At 46.9% G+C, this 22,773-nt stretch overlaps 1 protein-coding gene and 1 long non-coding RNA gene across 7 annotated transcripts in view; one reads left to right on the top strand and one right to left on the bottom strand.

Annotated features, from left to right (window-relative positions):
- LOC119978634 overlaps positions 1–22,773 on the bottom strand; it is a 78,716-nt gene that overhangs the window by 26,402 nt on the left and 29,541 nt on the right. The window lies entirely within an intron of this gene.
- Positions 8,335–22,773, top strand: part of rgs11 (regulator of G protein signaling 11) — a 161,050-nt gene continuing 146,611 nt past the window's right edge. For 5 of the 6 annotated variants that reach the window (XM_038820414.1, XM_038820416.1, XM_038820413.1 and 2 more), the window contains exons 1-2: positions 8,335–8,488; positions 8,969–9,065. In XM_038820414.1, coding sequence (XP_038676342.1) covers positions 8,471–8,488; positions 8,969–9,065 — 115 coding nt within the window. In that variant the 5' untranslated portion in view covers positions 8,335–8,470. The remainder of the gene's footprint in view (positions 8,489–8,968; positions 9,066–22,773) is intronic. The other variant, XM_038820418.1, reaches the window with a different exon arrangement.

A 22,773-nucleotide genomic window follows, 5' to 3' on the forward strand; every position in this document is an offset into this window, starting at 1 on the left:
CTCCCTCTGCTTCCTGGGGACATCCGTACTGCTTCTGGGGTCTGGGGTCAGGTCCTGTAATCTGCACACAGCCAGCCATTCTGCCACAGTCGTGCTTATGATGTGCAAATGCTGCTCTGTTTTCCTGCAGAACTGCCCTAACCTGCTTGTCTGTGCTAATTGTGCTCGGGTCAAACCAGTATTCGCCTACTGCGCTGATCCTACTAGCATAATCTCCTACTGTGAGCGTGGCGGGGGCTCTTGCTGTTTTTGCCATTCTCCAGACACATTTGTTTACTGGATCAAATGAAAGGTTGTGGGAGCTTATAAAATCAATTCCCAAAATGTGTTCTGCTGTATGGGGTAGATAAACTAAAACTTTGGGGTGTTTGGTTGTTATATTGCCAATCTGAATGGAGACAGGGGCTGTGATGTGTCCCTGCTGTGAGTGGCCTGTAAGGCTGCTGAGGGTGATGGTGTCTGTAGTGGGCCACGTGTCTTTCTGATGGAGGAATTGGGTGTGGTGCGGGACCCTCCTGTGTCCCAAAGAAATTCAACGGGCTGACCCCGTACTTTTGCTGCAACGACCGGTCGGCCGGACCTATCCCAAAGGGTGTCGCAGACCCAAGTTGGGGAGCCCGAACAACGTCAGTCTGCGCCGTTCACGTCTCCCTGGTCTGAACGGGCACTTACACCGTGAATAGGCTTTGTCCTATTCCTATTTAGGGTGCCTGTCTGTTGGGCCCTCTGTGGCTTTTGTTGGGCATTGCACTCTCGTGCAAAGTGTCCTAATTGACCACAGTTGTAACATTCTTGCGATAGCTGGGGTGGGCTGTTCCTACCTTCATTTACCCATGTGGTGTTCTGGTGCGTTTTTACTGCATGCATGTCTGCATCTGCCTGCTCTTCATCGGGTTTCCTAAATGCGGTTTTATTGTGCATGGATTGCTCCCAAGCGCGGGACAACCTTTTTAAAACCCATTTTTCGTTGTGGGCCTAAACTGAGGGGTCATAATTCACGCAAGCTCTCTGCCCTGCCTCTGTTGCATGAGAGATCAGGATTCGAGTCCATTTTGCCATGTTGTCTGAGGACAAATGGGCGCGGGCTAAGTCTCCAAAAACTGCCGTGAAATGAATCCACAAGCGTCCAGCAAATGCTGTGGGGTTCTCTGTTTTCTTTTGCCTGCATTTATTCAGGCCTTCTACTGGGTCTCCTCGGTTATAGCCGATCGCATCAAGGATCGCTGTGCACATCTCTGCTAGGGTGCCTCCTCCTACATTCTGTGGGTCGGGAAGGGCTGCTACTACTGAAGGATCTAGGCTCAAAACTGTGAGCTACACTTGCTCTCGCTCATCCAGGCCGTACATAGTTGCCTGCTACTTAACCTTTGTAAAGAATTGGTGGGGGTCTGAAGTGGGGAGGAACGGTGTGATTTTCTCGCATCCATCCCGTAATTGAGTCACGGTTAAGGGGGTCGTATAAAGGAAATCCGTGTCTCCTTCTGGTGCGGCTCTGCGGTGGGTAGTTACTGGATTCATGGGGGTGTGTTCTATCTGCTCTGTGGGGGGTTGGGTGCTCTTCTTTTCTGAGGCTTCTCCTGCATACATGCTCCATCTACATACCTATGCGCTGTCTCATTTAACTCTTGCCAATCGGGGCCGTTTTCCTCATTTAATTGGGATCCAAATGTGCTTTGAAAGCCATTCTGGACTGAAAGCAGAGATTGCAATTCTGCAATCTGCTTCCGGCACTTTGCATGGTCTACCGAGCTCTGTCTTTGTTCCGTGGTGGAAGCAGGGAGTGCTCGTAGGGCTGCTTTTAAATCACTGCACTGCTTCTGCAATGCCTCTACCTGCTGTTCCGTTTCTTGTCCTACCAGGACTGCACGTTGTGTGTCCTGGTAGGCCTTGTCGTACTGGGTCTGGAAGCTGCTTAAGTGCGCCAGACAAGACTGGTGTGCCCTCTTGGCATCATCCACCTCTCTGTCTTTTGCTGCCAACCTCCCTTTTAACTCTCTGTTCTCCTTCTCTATCTCGCTCACATCTACTTTACTCATCCTATTTCTCTCATCTATCTATTTACGAAGCGTCTTAATGGCCTCCTGTGTGCCTCTCAATTGTGCCAGACAGAAAACAATTGCCATCGGCTTGTGAGCTATTCCCAAGCTCTTCTTGTGGATCTCTGTCAGGTTCTCCCGCCAAGTATGTCCTATACTCCCGGGACCTGTTTCTTCAGTTGCACAAAATTCGCTCCAAAGGGGCCATCCTTTCCCTTTGAGGTACTTTCTAATCTCTTCTTCCCAAACGGGACACTGTCCTACTCTACTGGTCGCTGTGACCACGAATTCCTGCGGGTTCATAAGGCATTCCATTGTCTTCATTGCCATTTTTCCTATCTAAGTTCTCTTTAACTTTGGAACAAGGGGTAATAAAGCGGTGCTGCAAACACGGGTACGGCTTTCGCTAATTTCCGGAATACAAACTCCCGACAGTTTTTCACAACAGAATCTATCAGGTTTACCTTATCGCCCTGTTAGTTACGCATGCATTAACACACTTCCGAATTCTGGAGGTTTGATCAGAACTGCTTGAACACTTGTGGTTTTTCTGTTCCCAATTGGATTCTAATTCAAATTTTGTGTTCTCTCGGAGTGGGGGGGGGCACTTCTATGTCGATTCCCATCTGGTTCGCCAATAAATGTTGCCCGTTATGCTTTCTCTTTCATTGCTCTGTTTTAATAACCTTTGCTCTAGAGTCGCCAGGTATCTTTCTGATACCACCACGAGGTTCAAAGCCAAGTGCTCATCAATAACTCAATACACCAGTTAGTAAGTTTCAAATCAATACACGTTTATTACACACACAGTCAATCACTACTCATGCATAAACTCTACGTACTAAACTATCACTGCTAGTAAAAGCTTATACTTAGCTTTGAATGGCCCACCAGGTCAGAGGAACAATGGTCTTTGTCCGGTTCTGATTCTGCTGGCTTCAAACTGGTACGGAATAGTAGCTAGGAGTGTCTATCTCGTAGCGTGCGTTGACTTGAGACTTACTTGGTTGGTGCAGCTGCTAGGCAGGTCTCTCCTCGCTGAGAGTCACGGTCAAGAGTTCTTTGAGAGCTGCCAAGAGAGCGAACTGAACTTGGGGACGCTATCTTATAGGTCCCAGGGGTTTCGCGCCCTTTTGGGCGGATCCAGGACTTAGTCCCAATTAATTGGACCATGTCCCAATCATTTTTATCGATTTCGCCAATACTGGAGGTGTTCCCTGATTGTTGGATCGTTCCCTATGTGTCCGTTGGCCTGCCTTTGTCCTAGCTCCCACTGGTACCGGGGAGTCTGTCTTGGTCCCGATTGATTCAATGTTTCTAATTGTTTCTGGGGATCGCTCATTAGTATGTAGATGGCTATTGGTTTCAGTTCTGTCTGGGTTCTGCAAATCTTAATACACAGGAAACATTGCACCTGCTTGTTTTCCTTGTAGCTGGCCAATTTTCCCTCTACTCTTTGCGGGCATCCATTTTGGAATCGGGACGTGGCCACCCCAGGTGGCTACACAGGGCCCATAGCCTTTGCAGTATCCAGTGCCTTCAGACTTCTCTTGATATCATATGGGGTGAATTGAATTGGCTGAAGACTTGCATCTGTGCTGCTGGGGACCTCTGGTGGAAACCGAGATGGATCATCCATCGGCACTTCTGGTTGAAGATTATTTCGAATGCTTCAGCCTTGTCTTTTGCACAGATGTGCAGGGCCCCTCCATCATTGAGGATGGAGATATCTGTGGAGCATCCTCCTCCAGTGAGTTGTTTAATTGTCCGCCACCATTCACGGCTGGATATGGCAGGACTGTAGAGCTTAGATTATTTTTAAATATAAGTTTAGAGTAGCCAATTCTTTTTTTTTCAATTAAGGGGCAATTTAGCGTGGCCAATCCACCTACTCTGCATATAATTTTGGGTTGTTGGTGTGAGACCGATGCAGACCCGGGGAGAATGTATAAACTCCACACGGACAGTGACCCAAGGCCGGGATTGAACCTGGGTCCTCGTCGCCGTGAGGCAGCAGTGCTAACCACTGTATCACCGTGCCGCCACACAGAGCTTCGATCTGATCTGTTGGTTTTGGGACCACTTAACTCTGTCTATCATTTGCTGCTTATGTTGTTTGGAATGCAAGTAGTCCTGTGTTGTAGCTTCACCTAATTTTTCAGTGTGCCTGGTGCTGTTCCTGGCATGCCCACCTGCACTCTTCATTGAACCAGGGTTGATTCCCTGGCTTGGTGGTAATCGTAGAGTGGGGGATATGCTGGGCCATGAGGTTACAGGTTGTGACTGAGTATAATTCTGCTGCTGCTGATGGCCCATTGGGCCTCATGGATTCCCAGTCTTGAGTTGCTAGATCTGTTCTGAATCTATTCCATTTAGCACGATGCTAGTGCAACACAGCACGATGGACAGTATCCTCAATGTGACGATGGGACTTTGTCTCCACAAGGACTGTGTGGTGGTCATTCCTACCGATACTGTCATGAACATCTGTGGCAGACAGGTTGGTGAGGATAAGGTTGAGTAGGTTATTCCCTCTTGTTGGTTCCCTCACTGCCATGTTTAACCTGAAGCCATGAGACTTCATTGGGTCCAGAGTCAATGTTGAGGACTCCCAGGGTAACTCTCCCCCAACTATACACCACTGTGCTGCCATCTCTGCTCGGTCTGTCCTGCCGGTTGGACAGGACATGCCCAGAGATGGTGATAGTGGATAGACGTTATCTGTAAGGTATGATTCTGTCAGTATGACTATGTCAGGCTGTTGTTTGCTAGTCTGTGAGACAGCTCTCCCAGCTTTAGCACAAGCCCCCAGGTGTTAATGAGGAGGAATTTTCAGGGTCGACAGGGCTGGGTTTGCCATTGTCGATTCCAGTGCCTAGGTTCATGTCCAGTGGCCCATCCAGTTTCTTTCCTTTTTATTGACTTTATAGCGGTTTAATACAACTGAGTGGCTTGTTCGGCCATTTCAGAGGGCATTTAAGAGTCAACCACATTGCTGTGGATGTAGAGTCACATGTAGGCCAGACCAGGGAAGGATAACAGATTTCCTTCCCTAAACGACATTATTGAAACAATCGGGTTTTTTTTAACGACATTCAACAATGATTCTATGGACATCATTTTAATTTCAGATATTTATTGGATTTAATTTCCACCACCTGCCTTGGTGGGTTTCGAACCCAGGCCAGCAGGAGGCCATTTGGCCCATTGTGTCGGCACGGCCCTCCAAGTGAAGCAGTCAGGCTGAGTCGGACAATGAAAGGGGAAAAATGTCAAGAGGATGGCGAGGACAATTGTGCCAAAGACTCAAATGGTTAAGACTATTTCCGAGCTATGGGAAATGCAGAAACCTATTGGAAGGCATTCTATCAGGGAGAGGCAATAGAGAAAGGGAAGGATCTGGGAAGTGACGACTCGTATAAGGACTTGAAGAGGAAAGAAAGATTAGGGATGGGCAGTACCTCGCAAGGACAGGATGACCATGGTGGGATTTTTAAGAAGGTCGGTGTAAAAAGGGCAACAGAACAGCACCTAAGACAAAGAGACTATTTACAATGTCAGCTTGGCAAAAACCTAATCACCACCTAGTTTTGCTCATTCTGCTTTTCAGCATTGAATCTGTCCAGCATTACGGCCTGTCCCTTATCCAGATTTCTCAATAAGACAATAATATATCTGTATTTATCTCAGAACTTAGACTATATATAACAATAAAAATTTATTTCTGAGAATAGAAAAATGGGTTTCTATAATGCTTTCATGGTCCTCAGGACATCTGAAAGCACTTCACAGCTAATGAACTGATTTTGTAGCAACATCACCGTGGGCAAGAGCTGACAATTCATGTACTTAAAGTTCTGATAGTGCCCAATAGGGAAGTGAAATCCTGGGAAATACTTTAGTTGAATGCACTTCACTTTTAAGTGATGAAAATAAACCGTATGAGAAATGCATTTAGTTTTTTTTTTAAGAAGGCCAATTTTCTTGCTGACTATCAGCTTGTTAGTTTTTTTTTTGCACTGGTGTCAATGATGGGACTTCCCCTGTGAGTCCCAAGGGCCCGGCCTTCACAATATTGGTAAATCAGGAGCACCACTCAGACTGGTTTGAAGTTGGTAAGATTACAAGAAGAATTATTTATAGTATATCCACCCAGAAAGACCCTGAGCCCGTCTGCTTTCAAATTCTATTGATTTCAATCAAGAAGAAAAACAAGTGAGTTATAAAACAGAGTTTGCTGTTTGCTATCGTTCATTTACCACCTGGCGATTAAAGGTTCTAATTATCCCGATGTGCTAATATTAACTTTTGTCTTCTTTACTTTGTTCAATTGATTCAGTAATTTCTCAGCTCTCCCCTCGAACTTTACTGGCCTTCCCAGTTTGAAACCAACTGCAACTCTGACCACTTGCACTGACCACTTGAATCCAAATCATTTCTGTCAATTAGAAATAATAGTTGTCACAACATCCAAGCTGGGATACAAACTCAGCACTTCCACCTACACTGGCAAAACCTCTATCTGAGTATTTATTGCTTTTTATTAAACAACCAATTCCTTATCCTGAGTCTCCACTGATTTGACCTTAACTCATAGCACCGTTCAATTCTACCCCGGCCTCAGCTGTTCTGCTGTTGAAACCCTTGTCCCTGACTTTGTTTAGCTCTGTAATCTTTATTGGCACAAATAGGCTTGCATTAACACTGCAATTAAGCTACTGTGAAAAGCCCTTAGTCGCCACATGTTCAGGTACACAGAGGGAGAATTCAGAATATTCAAATTACCTAACAGTATTTCTTTCGGAACTTGTGGAAGGAAACCGAAGCACCCGGAGGAAACCCACGCAGAAACGGGGAGAACGTGCAGACTCCACACAGACAGTGACCCAAGCCAGGAATCGAACTGAGGACCCTGGTGCTGTGAAGCCATAGACCTAACCACTATGCTACCATGCTGCCTCTAGGTTTGACTATTTCAACATGCTCCTGACAAGCCGGCAAACACGTTTTAAAGTTGAGGTCATTCAAAATTCTGCTTGCTCAAGGTCTTAACTCGCACCGATTCCCGGCTTGGGTCACTATATGTGTGGAGTCTACATGTTCTCCCTGTGTTGGCGTGGGTTTCCTCCAGATGCTCCGGTTTCCTCCCACAAGTCCCGAAAGATGTACTGTTAGGTAATTTGGACATTCTGAATTCTCCCTCCGTGTACCCAAACAGGTGCCGGAATGTGGCGACAAGGAGCTTAACTCGCACCAACTCATTATCATCAATCACTGGCTTTTAGTGGTTCCTGGTTAAGCAACCCTTCTACTTTCAAATTCTCACCCCTGGATTCAAATCCCTCATGGCTTTCCCCCTTCTCTCTGTGTGTAATCTGATCTACAACCTACATCTCTCTGCGATATCTGAGCTTTTCACTTGAGCCTCACCACTTTTAATCTCTGCACCATGAGTGACTATGCCATCACCAGCCACATTCCTAGACTCTGGAATTTCATTGTTAAACCTCTTTGCTTCACAACTCTCATTCCCATCCAACAACGTTCCTGAAAGCCTAAGTCTTTGACCAAGATTCTGGTAATCTGCTCCAATATCTCCTTATGTGGCTCACCCAGTGACAACGTTTCTTTAATTAGCCTCCTGTCAAGAATCTTGGGATATTTTCCTGTTAAACGCAAGTTGTCATTGTCAGCAAAACTGTCAACTTTGCTGTATCCATAAAACACTTAACTGGTAAGGGAAAGTCAGGCAGGTTGGATAACAGGCAGTCAGTCTGAGTTATAGAGTTATAGAGTTGTACAGCACAGAAATAGGCCCTTCAGCCCATCATGTCTGCGCTGGCCATCAAGCACCTATCTATTCTAATCCCAGTTGTCCAGCACTTGGCCCGTATCCGTAGCTACGGCCAGTTTCGCAGCGAGGCCAAAGTAGAGGGTTTGGGCCATTGCATTTTCTGTGGAACTTTTGTCAACAGCCTTTCCTCGCTTTGGGTATCGCGTTCCCTCCGGTTATTATTTCTGGAGATGGAGCAGGATTCCAAAACGGCAAAGAGCCTCCCACCACTTCGGCAGGGGTGACAAAATTTATTTTTTTTTGTTCTCGAAAATAGCAGACACTCCTGAGAAGATTTTGTTGTGTGTGGAAATGAGGAAGGACTTTGAACAAAGATACCCCCCCGAGTGGAGCACTTTACAGGGAGTTCAGAATGATTGACCATCAGTAAATGAGGGAACACTTTGTGATACAAACTGGGCCAGTCAGTGAGGGGTAGAGGCGGGGCTGCCGAGCTGTCTGGCAGAAGGCGCTGGTATATCCCAGGGTGAATCAGAGGGAGCCGCTGCCGAGCGGGCTGGGGCAGTGAAGCGGTGCTGATCCAGTCCAGCTCTTACCATGACAATATCCACCGCTCGAATTCACACAGCCAAAAATACAGATGGCATGTCTGGCCAAGGTAAGGGCTTGCGGAACAGGCTGGAATGGGCTGGGGGAGTTGAGTAAGAATGAAGGGACTTTCTGAACCGTGTCGAGAGGGAGAGGACAGTTTGCAAAGGGAACAACTTAACGCGCGTATTCTTTATCCAGCCGGAGAACTAAGAAGGTTTTGGGGGATTTTTATTTAATGCAACTACAATAGATCAGTAAAAGTAGTTTTAATGCAACAATCTAACATTATTTAAGCGGTATGGGTGTAAGGCAAAAAAAAATCGATGATTTAATTGGAGATTAAATCCGCGCTAACAATGAAAACGCAGCGAGAAAGCGACTTATTCTCAGATCGATGTGCACGACTCTGTCCATAGAATTCACCCGATCCCATCGTGGAGAGAGAGAACTGCTTGCTAAGAAAACAAATTGTCTTGTAAATGGTAAAGATGCACCATATTTCGACTTATTTCTCTGTCGCTATATGTTATTTGCTATTATCTTGCAGATGGAGAAAGTGATAGTAGCAATGCAAGACCCTGACATTGGCATTAAGATGAAATACCAAAAACTTCTCATCACAGCCATCCCCCACGCAGTGACTGGTAAGAACTTCCTTCTGTTAATGCAGCATTTAACTGTACGGGTTCATTGATGAGCCCCAATGCTCTGTGATACTTCCTCGAAGAAGAATAAACGCTCTCAAGTATCTGGAACCGTTCCAAAATCTATATCCGCGTCCGGGTTCTTGGGAGGGACTCTCACCTGGACCACTTTGTTTACAAAAGATTTGCATTTACATAGCGCCCGACGCCTCAACCTACTTTCGAGCCAGTGACGTCCCTTTTGAATGTCGTCTCTGTTGCAATGTGGGAACCACCTCAGCCAATTTGCTCACAGTAAACTCTCACAAGCAGTAATGCGATAATGACCAGATAATCTGTATTTTGTGATCTCCATGGAGGAATAAATCCAGGCCAGCAGATCAGCCATTCCTCCCCTGCTCTTCCTCAAAAATGTGCCAAGGAACCGATTACATCCATTCCAGTAGAAAGACCAGGCCTTGAATGTAAAACAGCATCTCTGACAGTGCAGTGCTCCCTCAGTATTGCCTTGGAGTGTCTGCCTGGAGTTTTGTAGTCAAAACCTGGGAGCGAAGTTGAACCTTGTGATTCCCAGTCCTAGCAGGGCTGGTAATCTGATCCCGATCTCCCCCCCCCCCCCCCCCCCATCCACTTGCCCTCCTCCTCAGTTGTAGAATCTGGCTGATTTTCATCCCACTAATTTCTATTCACCAGTTCAATGCCTGAACCATAAAGGTGACATTACACCTTACATTTTAAATGACCAACAAAATGACTTCTGCTGATTCTTATCAATTGATTTAATTGTATCAATGTGCTAAATTATGATGTATTGTTGGAATTGACAAAAAACATTTCACAGTCATTGCGCTTGTTAGAATGAGGAATTGAAACACCTTAGACAAGTCAACACTTGAGCTCTCCGAGGCCAGCACAGTTTACGATGCATTTATGCTGCAACTTTTGCTGCGAATATGTTTCGGCTTCTTCAAACTCACTTTTCACTTGTGGGCAGAATTTCACAAGGGCTAAACTTCAGTTGTTAAGAATTGGCAGATTCTCATCCACAGTTTAACATCCAGGGATGCCAATGGACAAAATGTCGCAAGCAGCCCACCTGACATTCTCTGCTGAGGCACCTGATGTATGTGTAACCCTCAGGGTGGCTCAGAGCCAGGCAAACTCTGCCCATGTAGATTAAATCCAGTGTAAAATGTCTAACTGCAGGAACTCTCAACTAACAACTGAAAATGGCAGAAATACTCAACAGGCCTGGCAGTATCTGTAAAAAGACGAAATGAATGAACATTCCAAGTCATTGACCTGTCATCAGAGACCTGGGGTGGAATTCTCCGACCCCCGCAGGGTCGGAGAATCGCCCACGGACGGCGTAAATCCTGCCCCCGCCGTGGCCGGAATTCTCCACCACCCGGGAATTGGCTGGGGCGGGAATCACGCCCCACCGACCGGCGTGCCCCCCGCGGTGATTCTCCAGCCTGTGATGGGCCAAAGTCCCGCCGCTGACAGGCCAATCCCGCCGACATGGTTTAAACCACCTCTGGTGGCGGCGGGATTGGCGGCGCGAGCGGGCCCCCGGGGTCCTGGGGGGGCGTGGGGCGATCCTGGGGGGGCGGGGCCCACGATCAGGGCCCACCGATTGGCAGGCGGCCCAGTGCCGTGGGGGCACACATTTTCTTCCGCCGCCACCACGGCCTCCACCATGGCGGAGGCGGAAGAGAACCCCGCTACAGCGCATGCGCCGGTGGTGACGTCAGCAGCCGCTGACGCACCGGCGCATGCGCGAACCGGCGAAGGCCTTTCGGCCAGCCCCGACACCGGGCGGCAGGCGTCAAAGGCTGTTGGTGCCGGTTTTGCCGCCAGTCGGCGTGGCCAACCACTCCGGTGCGGGCCTAGCCCCTAAAGATGTGGAGAATTCCGCACCTTTGGGGAGGCCCAACGCCGGAGTGGTTGGCGCCACACCGCGAAGCCGGGACCCACCGCCCCGCCGGGTAGGGGAGAGTCCCGGCCCTGGGGCAGAATTCTCCGACCCCCCGCAGGGTCGGAGAATCGCCCGGGGCTGGCGTAAATCCTGCCCCCGCCGTGGCCGGAATTCTCCGCCACCCGGTAATCAGTGGGAGCGGGAATCACGCCGCACCGATTGGCATGCTCCCCCGCAGTGATCGGCATGCCCCCCGCGGCGATTCTCCGGCCCGCGATGGGCCGAAGTCCTGCCGCTGACAGGCCTCTCCCGCCGGCAGGAATTGGAGCACCTCTGGAGCCGGCGAGATTTGCGGCACAAGCCGGCCCCCGGGGTCCTAGGGTGGGCGCGGGGCGATCAGACCCCAGGGGGGTGCCCCCACGGTGGCCTGGCCCGCAATCGGGGCCCACCGATCGGTGGGTGGGCCAGTGCCGTGGGGGCACTCTTTTTCTTCCACTGCTGCCACGGCCTCCACCATGGCGGAGGCGGAAGAGACCCCCCTACCACGCATGCGCCGGTGGTGACGTCAGCGGCCGCTGACGCATCGGCGCATGTGCGAACCGGCGAAGGCCTTTCGGCCAGCCCCGACGCCGGGTGACGGCCATCAAAGGCCGTTGCCGCCAGTTTTGCCGCCAGTCAGCGTGGCGCCAACCACTCCGGCGCGGGCCTAGCCCCTAAAGGTGCGGAGAATTCCACACCTTTGGGAAGGCCCGACTCCGGAGTGGTTGGCGCCACTCCGCTATGCCGGGACCCACCACCGCTGGGTAGGAGAGAATCCCGGCCCTGAACTCTGCTTTGCTCCCGCTATCAGTTTGGGTCCTAAGTACTAAATCAGGTTGGATATCAGTGCTGCAAGAATATATGAGGTGCTACCTCGAATAAACCCTGAAAACAGCCACAAGGATCGCATTGCGTGATTAACCTATGTCCATAGTTTGAAATGCAGGCTGGAGGCAAACATTTTGGTGCCTGCACATCTGCATTATTTCTGTGTGTGACAGTGGTCCCTACGCTGATCATTGGCTGTGTATTTTAACAGGGATCTAATATCTTGTGTGCCTAGCCCTACTGAAAGCTCGCCAGCACCTCTTTAAAGGGAGGAACATTGTGGCTGCTGGTGATACTGAGATAATTCTCAATATTGTACTGCGAACGATTTAACACTGGTTGGCCTTCAGAGTGTGCAATGTGGTTTTCACAAATTACACTGGAGGCCTTGGCTGAAGGAGTGGAAAGGAGAGATACGTTGTATGCTTACAGAGGCTCAACAGCCAATTACTCAGAAGGCAGTGGCAAGTGATAGCAGTGAAAGTCAATGCCAGGACTGTAGTGCCAAGGAGCTGGATACATTGAAAGAGGTTTAATGATGTGATGCAAGGTATCACAGTCGTGAGTGCATAATGCCACTCCCTCACAACTGCAGTATTAGTTCATGCACTGATCAATTCCTGACACCAAAATCACTCACCTACCAACAATCTCTACCAATCGTGACTCAAATGTAACCATTATACAGCCCACCCTCAGATTCTTAGCAATATTGCAAGCCACATCACACAACTTGTACACACAGATAGTTAACAATTACAACTACATCATCCAAATATCGCAAAGCTCTTTCACACTCCCCTCCTTGTTGCAGAAGATGGCAACAATAGGAGGCAGCAAGAATTAATGGGAGGGGGAAAAGTCCCAAGGACGGTCATTATGGGTAGGGGCATTGCTGAGAGCCTTTCTCCCGCTTCCCTCCCCCCTCTTCCAGCAGGTTGTCCACCTCTGTGTGGCCTCATTTCCCCAGTCATGTTCAACGCCAAGAGGAAGGCCTTCTAGGTCATCCATATCAGGGAAAAACTGATTTGTACTGATATAAATCACCAAAAAGTACTTCATTACCAGTTTGTACACAATTAACTTGAAGTAGGTATAAAAAGCTCCCAAAATGGATAGAATTGCAGCAACAGCCAGTAGAACAAACCAAGAAACCAACTGCAAGTAGTTGATAATCCCTTTAACCAGGACTGGTGAGCTGTCCTTCGTGCAACTGAATGTGTGATGCAGAGTTAGGAGAAAAACGTGAAAAACGGTGGCCCACATTTCTCCGAGCAGCATGTCGGAAAACCGGACACGCCATTTTGGGGTGGGTGGGAGAATAGCGGGAGGTGCGGGAGCGGACCTCCTGCTATTCTCCCACCCATCGTAGTTGCGGAGAATCGCGGCCTATACCTCGTAAAGGACTCCACCAAACACCTTGACTTGTCCAAACCGGGATTTTTATTGAATCATACATGGTAAGATAGCGATCTGCTACAGAGCAAATTATCATGGAGTTTCTTTGTAGTCCTCTGGAACTGCACCTCACACGACTGTTCAATTGTATGTCTTACTACCATCTCCCACAACCATCTGCTGATGGCCGGATGTGTTTCCACTTATATGGGAGTCCCTGGTCACATGACCATGGTCCTGAGACAGTTTAGTGTGTCTGCACCGCCACCTACTGGTTGGAGGTCGCAAACCATTCATCTATGATATTGCTTAAAGGCATATCACCACATCCCCCTTCCTCACAAAACATTAAGATTTGTTTACAAGCAACATTGATCTTTTAACTTTATACAATCGTGATATTTGTCTAACAATGTGAATGAGTTTTACTCGGGTGTCCATAAACATGATATGCCTGGCCAGTGTCCATCTCTTTTTGCACAGATCATTGTGCCTCCCTCACAGGATCACCTCTGTGATCATTCAATCAAGACTGGTTTACGTGCCGGCCTCTTGTTTCTTTTCTTTTTCAAAATAAATTTGGAGTACCCAATTCATTTTTACCAATTAAGGGGCAATTTAGCGTGAGCAATCTACCTAGCTTCCACATAATAATATAATAATCGCTTATTGTCAGAAGTAGGCTTCAATGAAGTTACTGTGAAAAGTCCCTAGTCGCCACATTCTGGCACCTGTTCGGGGAGGCCAGTACGGGAATTGAACCCGCACTGCTGGGCTTGTTCTGCATTACAAGCCAGCTGTTTAGCCCACTGTGCTAAACCAGCCTCTGCATCTTTGGGTTGTGGGGGCGAAACCCACATAAACATGGGGAGAATGCGTAAATCCTACATGGACAGTGACCCAGGGCCAGGATCGAACTTGGGACCTCGGCGCCGTGATGCAGCAGTGCTAACCACTGCGATGCCGTGCTGCCCCTGTTTCTTTTCCTCTTTGCTCTCACCCTTTGGAAGGCATGTGTCAAGGCTCGTGTCCATGACTACCACACTTGTATCACCAACCTCTTTTGCGCTTCCTGGCATGACTCTGTTTGCTGCTTCTCGTTACCGTTGCTGATTTTTAGTGGGATGAGCTAGCTCTTCCAGTCTTCACCTTTATCTCCTCTTTGTTTTGAGAACATGATGATGTAGTTTCTTATGCCTCTTGCTTATGTGTTTTGGCTCAGCAGCCTTTGGTGTGGTGCTGATTCTTACCGTGTGTTCAGAGGTCTGCAGAGCTTCAGATGGACCCTGAGGGGCCGTCGCACCATTTTTGGGTAGAATGAACACGTCCACCGCTGCGGCCACACCACCATGTTGGAGCTGGTTTCTGGTGTCTGAGTGAAGGTTGGAACTGGAGCTTCAGGTGCCGTCCCTTCTTGGCACGCTGGAGCATCGCTCACTTGCTCTTCGTCACTCGGGATTACGATACCCTCTGGTCGTGATAATCCAGGCACTGGGTCACCTTGGTCAAATTCAAAGATGTGCGAGTGATCTGTGGAGCTGCATATTGAGATTGTCATTAGCTGTTCCTCTGGGTCAGCCTCGGAGTTGCCTGCTGCTGCAACATCCAAGTCGCTGTTATCAAAGCCATCATCGATGTCTTCCTATTCATCGTCAATGTCGTCGATGGTTTGGGAATGAATTACAGGAACATTTTGAAGACCTGGAATGAGTCATCACCTCTGATATGTTTCTCCAATATGGGATGATTTCTTCCGTTTCTGGCGTGGTCAGCGGCTGATCCTCCGCGGTATCAACAGCTTTAGCTTTTAAGTGCACCATCTCCAGGCTCCCGCTCTTCTCAGTGTCCAGCGCAATCTGGGCGCCCCCCCCCCCCCCCCCCCCCCCTCCCCATGACCACCTTGTCATTCCTTCCAACCCACCAGAATAGTGCTTGGCTCCTTCTCATTAAGCCCGTCTGTGCTGCTGGAAATGACATCTACAAGTAGTCCATACTAGTCTTCACCTGTCTCGCCTTCTGTGTCATCACTTTCTACGATATGGAGATGCCGGCGTTGGACTGGGGTGAGCACAGTAAGAAGTCTTACAACACCAGGTTAAAGTCCAACAGGTTTGTTTCAAACACTAGCTTTCAGAGCACTTCACCTGAGGAAGGAGCAGTGCTCCGAAAGCTAGTGTTTGAAACAAACCTGTTGGACTTTAACCTGGTGTTGTAAGACTTCTTACTGTGATCACTTTCTAAATCATCGTAGAAATCTTCAAACAGATATTCGTAGCAGACGGCTTCGGATTCAGCATCATCTGCAATGATCTGTTCTGTAAAATATAACATTGCATATGGAATTATGTGTCCACGCAATAGGGCACCAAGTTCAAAGTCAGCCTTGAGTTTAGCCGCCGAACGTTGGCTTAACATTACACACCGAGGAACTGCAGTGGGACTGAAAAAGTAAAAATACTATTCACTTGGTACAGTTTTTGTCGCTATTCTGGGAGCGCTTCAGTTTCGTTTGAATTGTTCTCGTTGTTACATTTTTGCCCTCCCTCCAGTCGATTTTGTAGCCCGTGTGCCCCAGGATTTCTGGTTCACTGCAGAATGATTTAAATGGCCGCAAATCTATTTGATATACTTTCGTGATTGTCTCATTTCGGTGAAATACTCATTGGGCTTGAATTCAAACTCCAGAGTGAAGCTCCACGGCTTCCCATGTTCTTACATAGACTTACTTGGAATATACAGTGCAGAAGGAGCCCATTCGGCCCATCGAGTCTGCACCGACCCATTTAAGCCTTCACTTCCACCCTATCTCTGTAGCCCATTTAAAATTCACATCTTGCAGATGCTTTAATACGGGCTTGTCATGCTCCTGTATCATGCCACTTGGCTCGTGCACGTTCTTGAAGACTAACCAGAATTGCGGAATGCTTGCTAGCTGTTCTGTCTCATCATCTGATTGGTCGTCCTCCACCTGGATTTCTTCTGAATCCTCATCAATCGTGCACACTGTAATATCTTGTAGGGATCTGGAGTATTCAGATGACCAGCCATCTTCTGGAACACATAATCACTCGACTAAGTTCAGGGATTCACATGAATCTGCGCCTATGATGGAGTCAACATCCATGTCTACAATATAAAGTAGTAACATGTACCTCATGTCTGCCGCAGAGGGCAGCAGTTCTCAGACACTGAAGGTCTCCATTGTTCTAGTTGTGAAGTCCACCAGCAGCCCTGGCTGATCAGCGACTTTCCGCTGCATGTTCAGCTTTTGCAAAACAGACCGACTCGCGAGGTTGGCTGTTACATTAGGGTCAAAGTCACATCGTAATAGAGAATTGTTCAGTACCACCCTTGATTTCAAACTAGTTTTAAAAGTTTCCAGAGAGTTCTTACTAGCTGCAGTCTTCCTTAAGATTTTGTTTTCATCATTCTTGTTCGAACTCTTCTGGTCCCTCACCGCTATGAGATCAATGAAAAACTGTTCTTCAGTATATATCCCATCAACTGCATGCACTGATTGTTTTGCAAAATGCCCAACACGGCCGCTCCTGGAACAGATTTTTCCAAAGGCCGGACATTGCCATGGGGCATGTCGAGTGCCGCACATTTCACACAAGGTGGCGGCAGCTCCTGTCAGCCGCTTAAAATGGCTGCCCACACTGAGACCCCATTTCTTCATGACGTGTGTCACAGCACTAATGGCGCTGGCTTCTTCTTCCAAGTTGATGCCAACATTTTTCAAGCAGAGTGCGCCTATTCTCTGGGCAGCCATCTCGCTCGCCTGGTGAATCTTTACTGCCTGTTCCAGCACCAAATCCTCTTCCTGCAATAATCTTTCCCGGAGCTTGTCATCAGCGACACCAAAGACAATTTGGTCATGGATTAGCGAAGATTTCAGGCTGCTAAAGTTGCATGACTGGGGCCTTTTGCCTCAAGTCTGTGACAAAACTGTCAAATGATTCACTTGGTTTTTGGATACGCATACGGAACTTGTATCACTCAAACGTGTCATTCCTTTTAGAGGAACAATGTTTATCAAAGTGCCTCACGACTTCATCATAATTCTTGCAATCCTCCTCATTATCGAACGCAAATGAGTTATACAGTTCAATTGCTTGTCAGCAGCAACACGATTCGCCTTTCATCAGGCTGGGCCTGTAGGCCCACAGCTGCAACATTGAACTGCTGCTTGAATAGCTGCCAGTTTTCATCTACATTACCTTCAGCGTCATCTAGTGTGTTGAGTCGCGTTAAGGTTGGGGTTCACCAGATCGGTCTGTCTGCCGAACTCCTAACTTTGTCACTGCCATCGTTATCTTCAAATCTTCAGCACACTTGGTACCGTGTTGTGTTTGGACTTCTATATCTTGCAAAACACCTATGAAATACCTAGACATATCCAAACCACGATCTTTGTTGAATCACATGTGGTAAGATAGTGATTTGTTGCAGAGCAAGCTATCATGGAGTTTCTTTGTACTCCTCTGGAACTACACTTAGCACGACTGTTCACCTGTATGTCTTACGACGATCTCCTGCACCCATCTGCTGATGGCCAGATGTGTTTCCACTTACTTGGGAGTCCCTGGTCACATGACCACAGTCCTGAGACTGCATGGTGTGACTGCACCACCATCTACTGATTGGAGGTCGCAAACCATCCATCTATGATATTGCTTACAGGCATATCACCACAGTTAGCATTGCTGCCTCACGGCGCCGAGGACCCAGGTTCCAACCTAGCCCCGGGTCACTGTCTGTGTAGAGTCTGCACATTCTCCCCGTGTCTGCGTGGGTCTCACACCCACAATCCAAAGATGTGCGGGATAAGAGGATTGGCCATGCTAAATTGTCCCTTAATTCAATTTTTTTTAAAAGAACTTTATCAGAGTCGTATTAGACTCAAAAGATTAACTCTGTTTCTCTCTCCACAGATGCTGCTAGACTGGCTGAGTTTTTTCTGGTATTTCTGTTTTTATTGCAGCTTTACATGTCTTTGCATCCTACCTACCAACAGCCCAGCAGCCTCTTTTATATGTACTCAAAGTATTTAATAAATCAACACCCTGTAACTATTTAATCCATAACGTTAACAATATAATTAACATAACAGAAGTGTCTTCATGTTTGAAGGTTGCAGGAAACTGAACCAGTTTCCACTATAAAGGATACAACTAATATCCCCAGAAATAGCTGCAAATCAGGAAGGGAGGAACTCAGGAAAATTACAATCACCAGGAAAGTGGTATTTGGCAAATTGTTGAAGTCAACATGGTTTTGTGAAAGGGAAGCCATGTGTAACCAATTTATTGGAGTTCTTTTAAGGAGACACCTATGATGTGGTTAAAGGGGAACCAGTGGATGTATTGGGGAAGTGGTGGCATCGTGATATTGTCACTGGACTCGTAACCCAGAGACACAGGGTAATGTCTGGGGACCCGGGTTTGAATCCCACCACGGCAGATAGTGAAACCTGAATCCAATACAAAATCTAGAAAGGTCTAATAATGACCGTGAAACTCTGTCATCCATACCTGGTCTGGCCTACATGCGACTCCAACCCACAGCATTGTGGCTGAATCTCAAATGTCCGTCTAGTAAGCCGCTCAGCTCAAGGGCAGTAATAATGCTGGCCTTGCTAGGGATGCTCGCCTTCCATGAATGAATAAATAAAATTGTACTCATATTTCCAGAAGACATTCAATAATGCCATTAGGTGATTATAGAAAATAAAAACTCATGGAGTAGAGCAGTGATGGGCAACCTCAGCTAGTGAGTGGGTCACATGATTGGCCTTCCTTCATCTCAGTGGGCCACAAGATTGAAATCAGGCTGGTTCACTCACCATGACCCCATAAGGAAGAATAAATACATTTAATAAAAGCCGAATGTTTCATAATGAGCTATATTTTTAATTATTTATATATTAATAGAACTATCATCAAATGGTAAAAATAAGAGAAATATGTATACTTTGGACACAGAGGGAGTGCACGACCTTCATAGTCAAATGTCCTGTGCAATCATCATGTACCTCACTTCGCTAGCCCTTGCTTTATGTGCGAATCACTTCAGTCATAGTGGTAGGAAAGAAACTTATGTGGGTGGAAATCAGTGGAATGTGGCACGTGGGCAACAGTCAACAAAATGTCTCATTGGCTGCACTCCGAACCTAGATGGGCCACATATAGCCCCCAGGCCATAAGTTACCCATCGCTGGTGTAGAGTATAATATTTTGGCATGGATAGAAGATTGACCAGCCAACAGAAAACAGAAGGTAGTCAGTCATAAATTGGACCTTTTCTGATTGGCAGAGTGTGATGAATGGTGTGCCATTGTGATTAGTGCTGGGGTCTCAACCTTTTACAATTTATATAAATGGCTTGGGTGAAGTGACCGGAAGTATGGTTGTTAAATTTGTTGATGCTACAAAAGTGGGCAATAAAGTAAGTATGAAGAGAACAGAAGGAGATTACATACTAACATAGGTTAAGCGAGTGGGCAAGGATCTGGCAAATGGAGTATGATATGGACAAATGTTAAATTATGCACTTTGCAGGAAGAATTAAAAAAGGCATATTATCTAAATGGTGAGAGATTGCATGCAGAGCTCTGAGATTCAGAGGGATCTAGGTGCCTTAGTCTATGAATCACAAAAAGACTACTATGCAGATATAGCAAGTAATTAAGAAAGCTAATAGAATGTTATTGTTTGTTGTGAGGGAATTGAATGATAAAAGTCAGGAGTTTATGCTTCAGTTGTACAGGATACTGGTGAGATCACGTCTGGAGCACTGTGTACTGTATTGGTCTCCTTATTTAAGGAAGAACGCAGGTGCATCAGAAGCATTTGGAGAAGGTTTATTAGGCTAAAACCAGGAAAGGGTGGGTTGTTTTATGAGGAAAGATTGGATGGGCTAGGCTTGTTTAGAAGAGCAAGAGGCAACTTGATTGAAATATATAAGATCCTGAGGGGTCTTGACAGGTTGGATGTGGAGAGGATGTTTCCTCTTGGAGATTCTAGAACGAGAGGTCACTTTAAAAATAATTGGTCGGCCATTTAAGACAGAATCCTTTTTTCTTTCAGAGAGAACCCTTCTCCTCAAAAGGCTGTGGAAGCAGAATTATTGACTGTTTTTGAGGCAGTGGAGGATAGATGCTTGATAAACAAGCTAGTGAAAGATTCTCAGAGGTATAGGCAGCTAGATCAGGTATGATCTTATCGAATGGCAGAGCAGGCTTGAGGGGCCGAGGGGCCTATTCCTTCTCCTAATTGGTATGTTCGCTCGTTTACCGTTTCTGGACTATCATTTCCTACAGCAACAAACCTGTGACAGAAATTATTGGCAACAGTAAAGTGGCATTTCTGCATAGCACTTAATGCTATGTAGTCATATATAATTAAATATTCTAGTTCAGAGAGGTCCATCTTACATTTCAGAAAACATAAAATCCACCTGAAACTAATTTTACGCCTTTTCTTTGTTTGGGTACCTTTTGTCGCTGGTTTTTTCTCCGTCCTTTTTTTTAACAGCAGTGATACAAGTTAAGGTGCAGCTCCACAGATGGCAGTATCCCACGCGTCTATATATGAGCATTGTTTATGCATGAGTCTGTGCTGAATGTCAACAGAGTGGAGGGTGAGAGGGGGAGGGGCAAGGTTGCCACAACTAATCCTAATCCTCTCCTTCAACCAACATCCAAGTGCTGGCAGAGTCCAGAAGAGCCGCAGGGAGTCCCTGATATCTATCAGGGGCGGGAATTTGAGTTCTTTCTTCTGTTTCCTACTTTGAGGGCCCTGAGAGGCCATTTACAGAAGCCACCGCAGGCTGAGGTTAACTCAACAAAGACTCAGATCATTTTATTTGGCTGTGGAAGCTCAGTGAATTGATTCAGTAAGTCATGGGGGAGGAGACATTTCAAACTGTAAGGCTAAATAATGCTTAAAATTGTATGCTGAGGATTATTTTCCACCTAATAGCTATCTTGTACTTAGTGATCCCGATTTTTAAAAACAGGATGAAAGCATGGTGGCAGTTTAATTTACCTTCATCAAACATGGAAGAATCAGAAGGGAAATCAGAGGCTGAAAATATATATTGCAGAATTAAATTAATAATATGATTTTTTAAAGTATTTTAATAAATTTTACAGAATAGTCCTTTTAGTTTGAAGTAATATGCTACCATGCATCATGATCAATGGGCAGAATTTAGTGGCAGCGATGTGCGTTCTGCCCATGGCTTAGAGAACTGGTGGCAGCCCCGCGTTGTCTTTCGATGGAAGGGCCAACATTATTCCAATGAAATCAGGCGCTTGCCTGGGCAGTGTTGGGTTCTCCAACTGAATTGATCCCCCAGCAGGTGGACATCCTGCTCCCGAGAGCTGCTGGTCAATCAGAGGCTGGCAGCTCAGCATTGACTGGCAGCGCCTCTTGGAGTGATGGCCACTTCTGGCATTGCACTGGGTGGCTGGTATTGCACTGAGGAGCCTGTATACCGGGAGGGTTGACGGCTGATCCTCCGGGGATAGCTAATTGGGATGGGGTTTCTAAGGATGGTGGGGCAGGGGGTGCCAGCCAGGTTGGGGGAGGGGGGGTGGAGAACAGGGTTTGCTCAGCAGCCTCCCAGGATGGGAAGTGCCCTGCCCACCACTGGTTAAATGCCTGCAGTGCTGGCAGAGTTAGTCCATTAAGTGGCCCTTAAATGGCCTTCCTACTCTAGACTTAATCAGAGGGAGGTGGGAAGGCAATGGTACCTCTATCTGCACCCATCCCACTGATCACATGGTTCGTCGGAGGTGGGGGGGGGGGGGGGCGGCTACAGTTGATATTCACTCTTACTGTTGGAAAAATTGATTAAGTTATGTTTCTAGAATCTGTGAAAAAAAATTCTCCCCTCCGCTTATTAGAACAATCTAGGTATTGCATCCATGAAACCATTGTTCGAATCTTGACAGTGGATATCGGCGATATTTGTCCAAGAGGATATTGCAGCCAAACCCAGCATCCAACCATTTGTACTGCCTTATTTCCAGTAGGGGTCAGTAGATAGCAATCAGAAACAGTTCAGCTGGTGTATTTTCCCCCTTCACTGACCCAATGCCAACAAAACCAATGTAGTGATCCAACCACCTCATACACTCATGCTATTTAATGGAACTAACATGATTTCCCAATATTCACTCTTTGCAACATGTGATTGTATGCTAAGAGGGCACATTTAGAAAAAACATCCAACGGTCACCACATTCCAGTATATTTGAATATATTTCATACAGAACAAATTATTGAAATCACGTTAGTTTAATGAAAAGTTCTTACATTAGCGCACTGGTCATGGCTGACTATGGCAAGCAACAGGTGACACTTTAAAAAATTGGGAAACATTTATGTTAAATGTCTCTTCTTCAGATTATGTAATCTCAGTTGGGATCTCTGTGGATGGATGAATTAAAATGAGCCGAATGGCCTTCCTAGTCTGCAATTATCTTGTGACCATGACAACACAAACAACAAACTTTAA

Source organism: Scyliorhinus canicula, chromosome 15 (assembly GCF_902713615.1).
Source record: "Scyliorhinus canicula chromosome 15, sScyCan1.1, whole genome shotgun sequence".
Taxonomy (NCBI): Eukaryota; Metazoa; Chordata; class Chondrichthyes; order Carcharhiniformes; family Scyliorhinidae; genus Scyliorhinus; species Scyliorhinus canicula.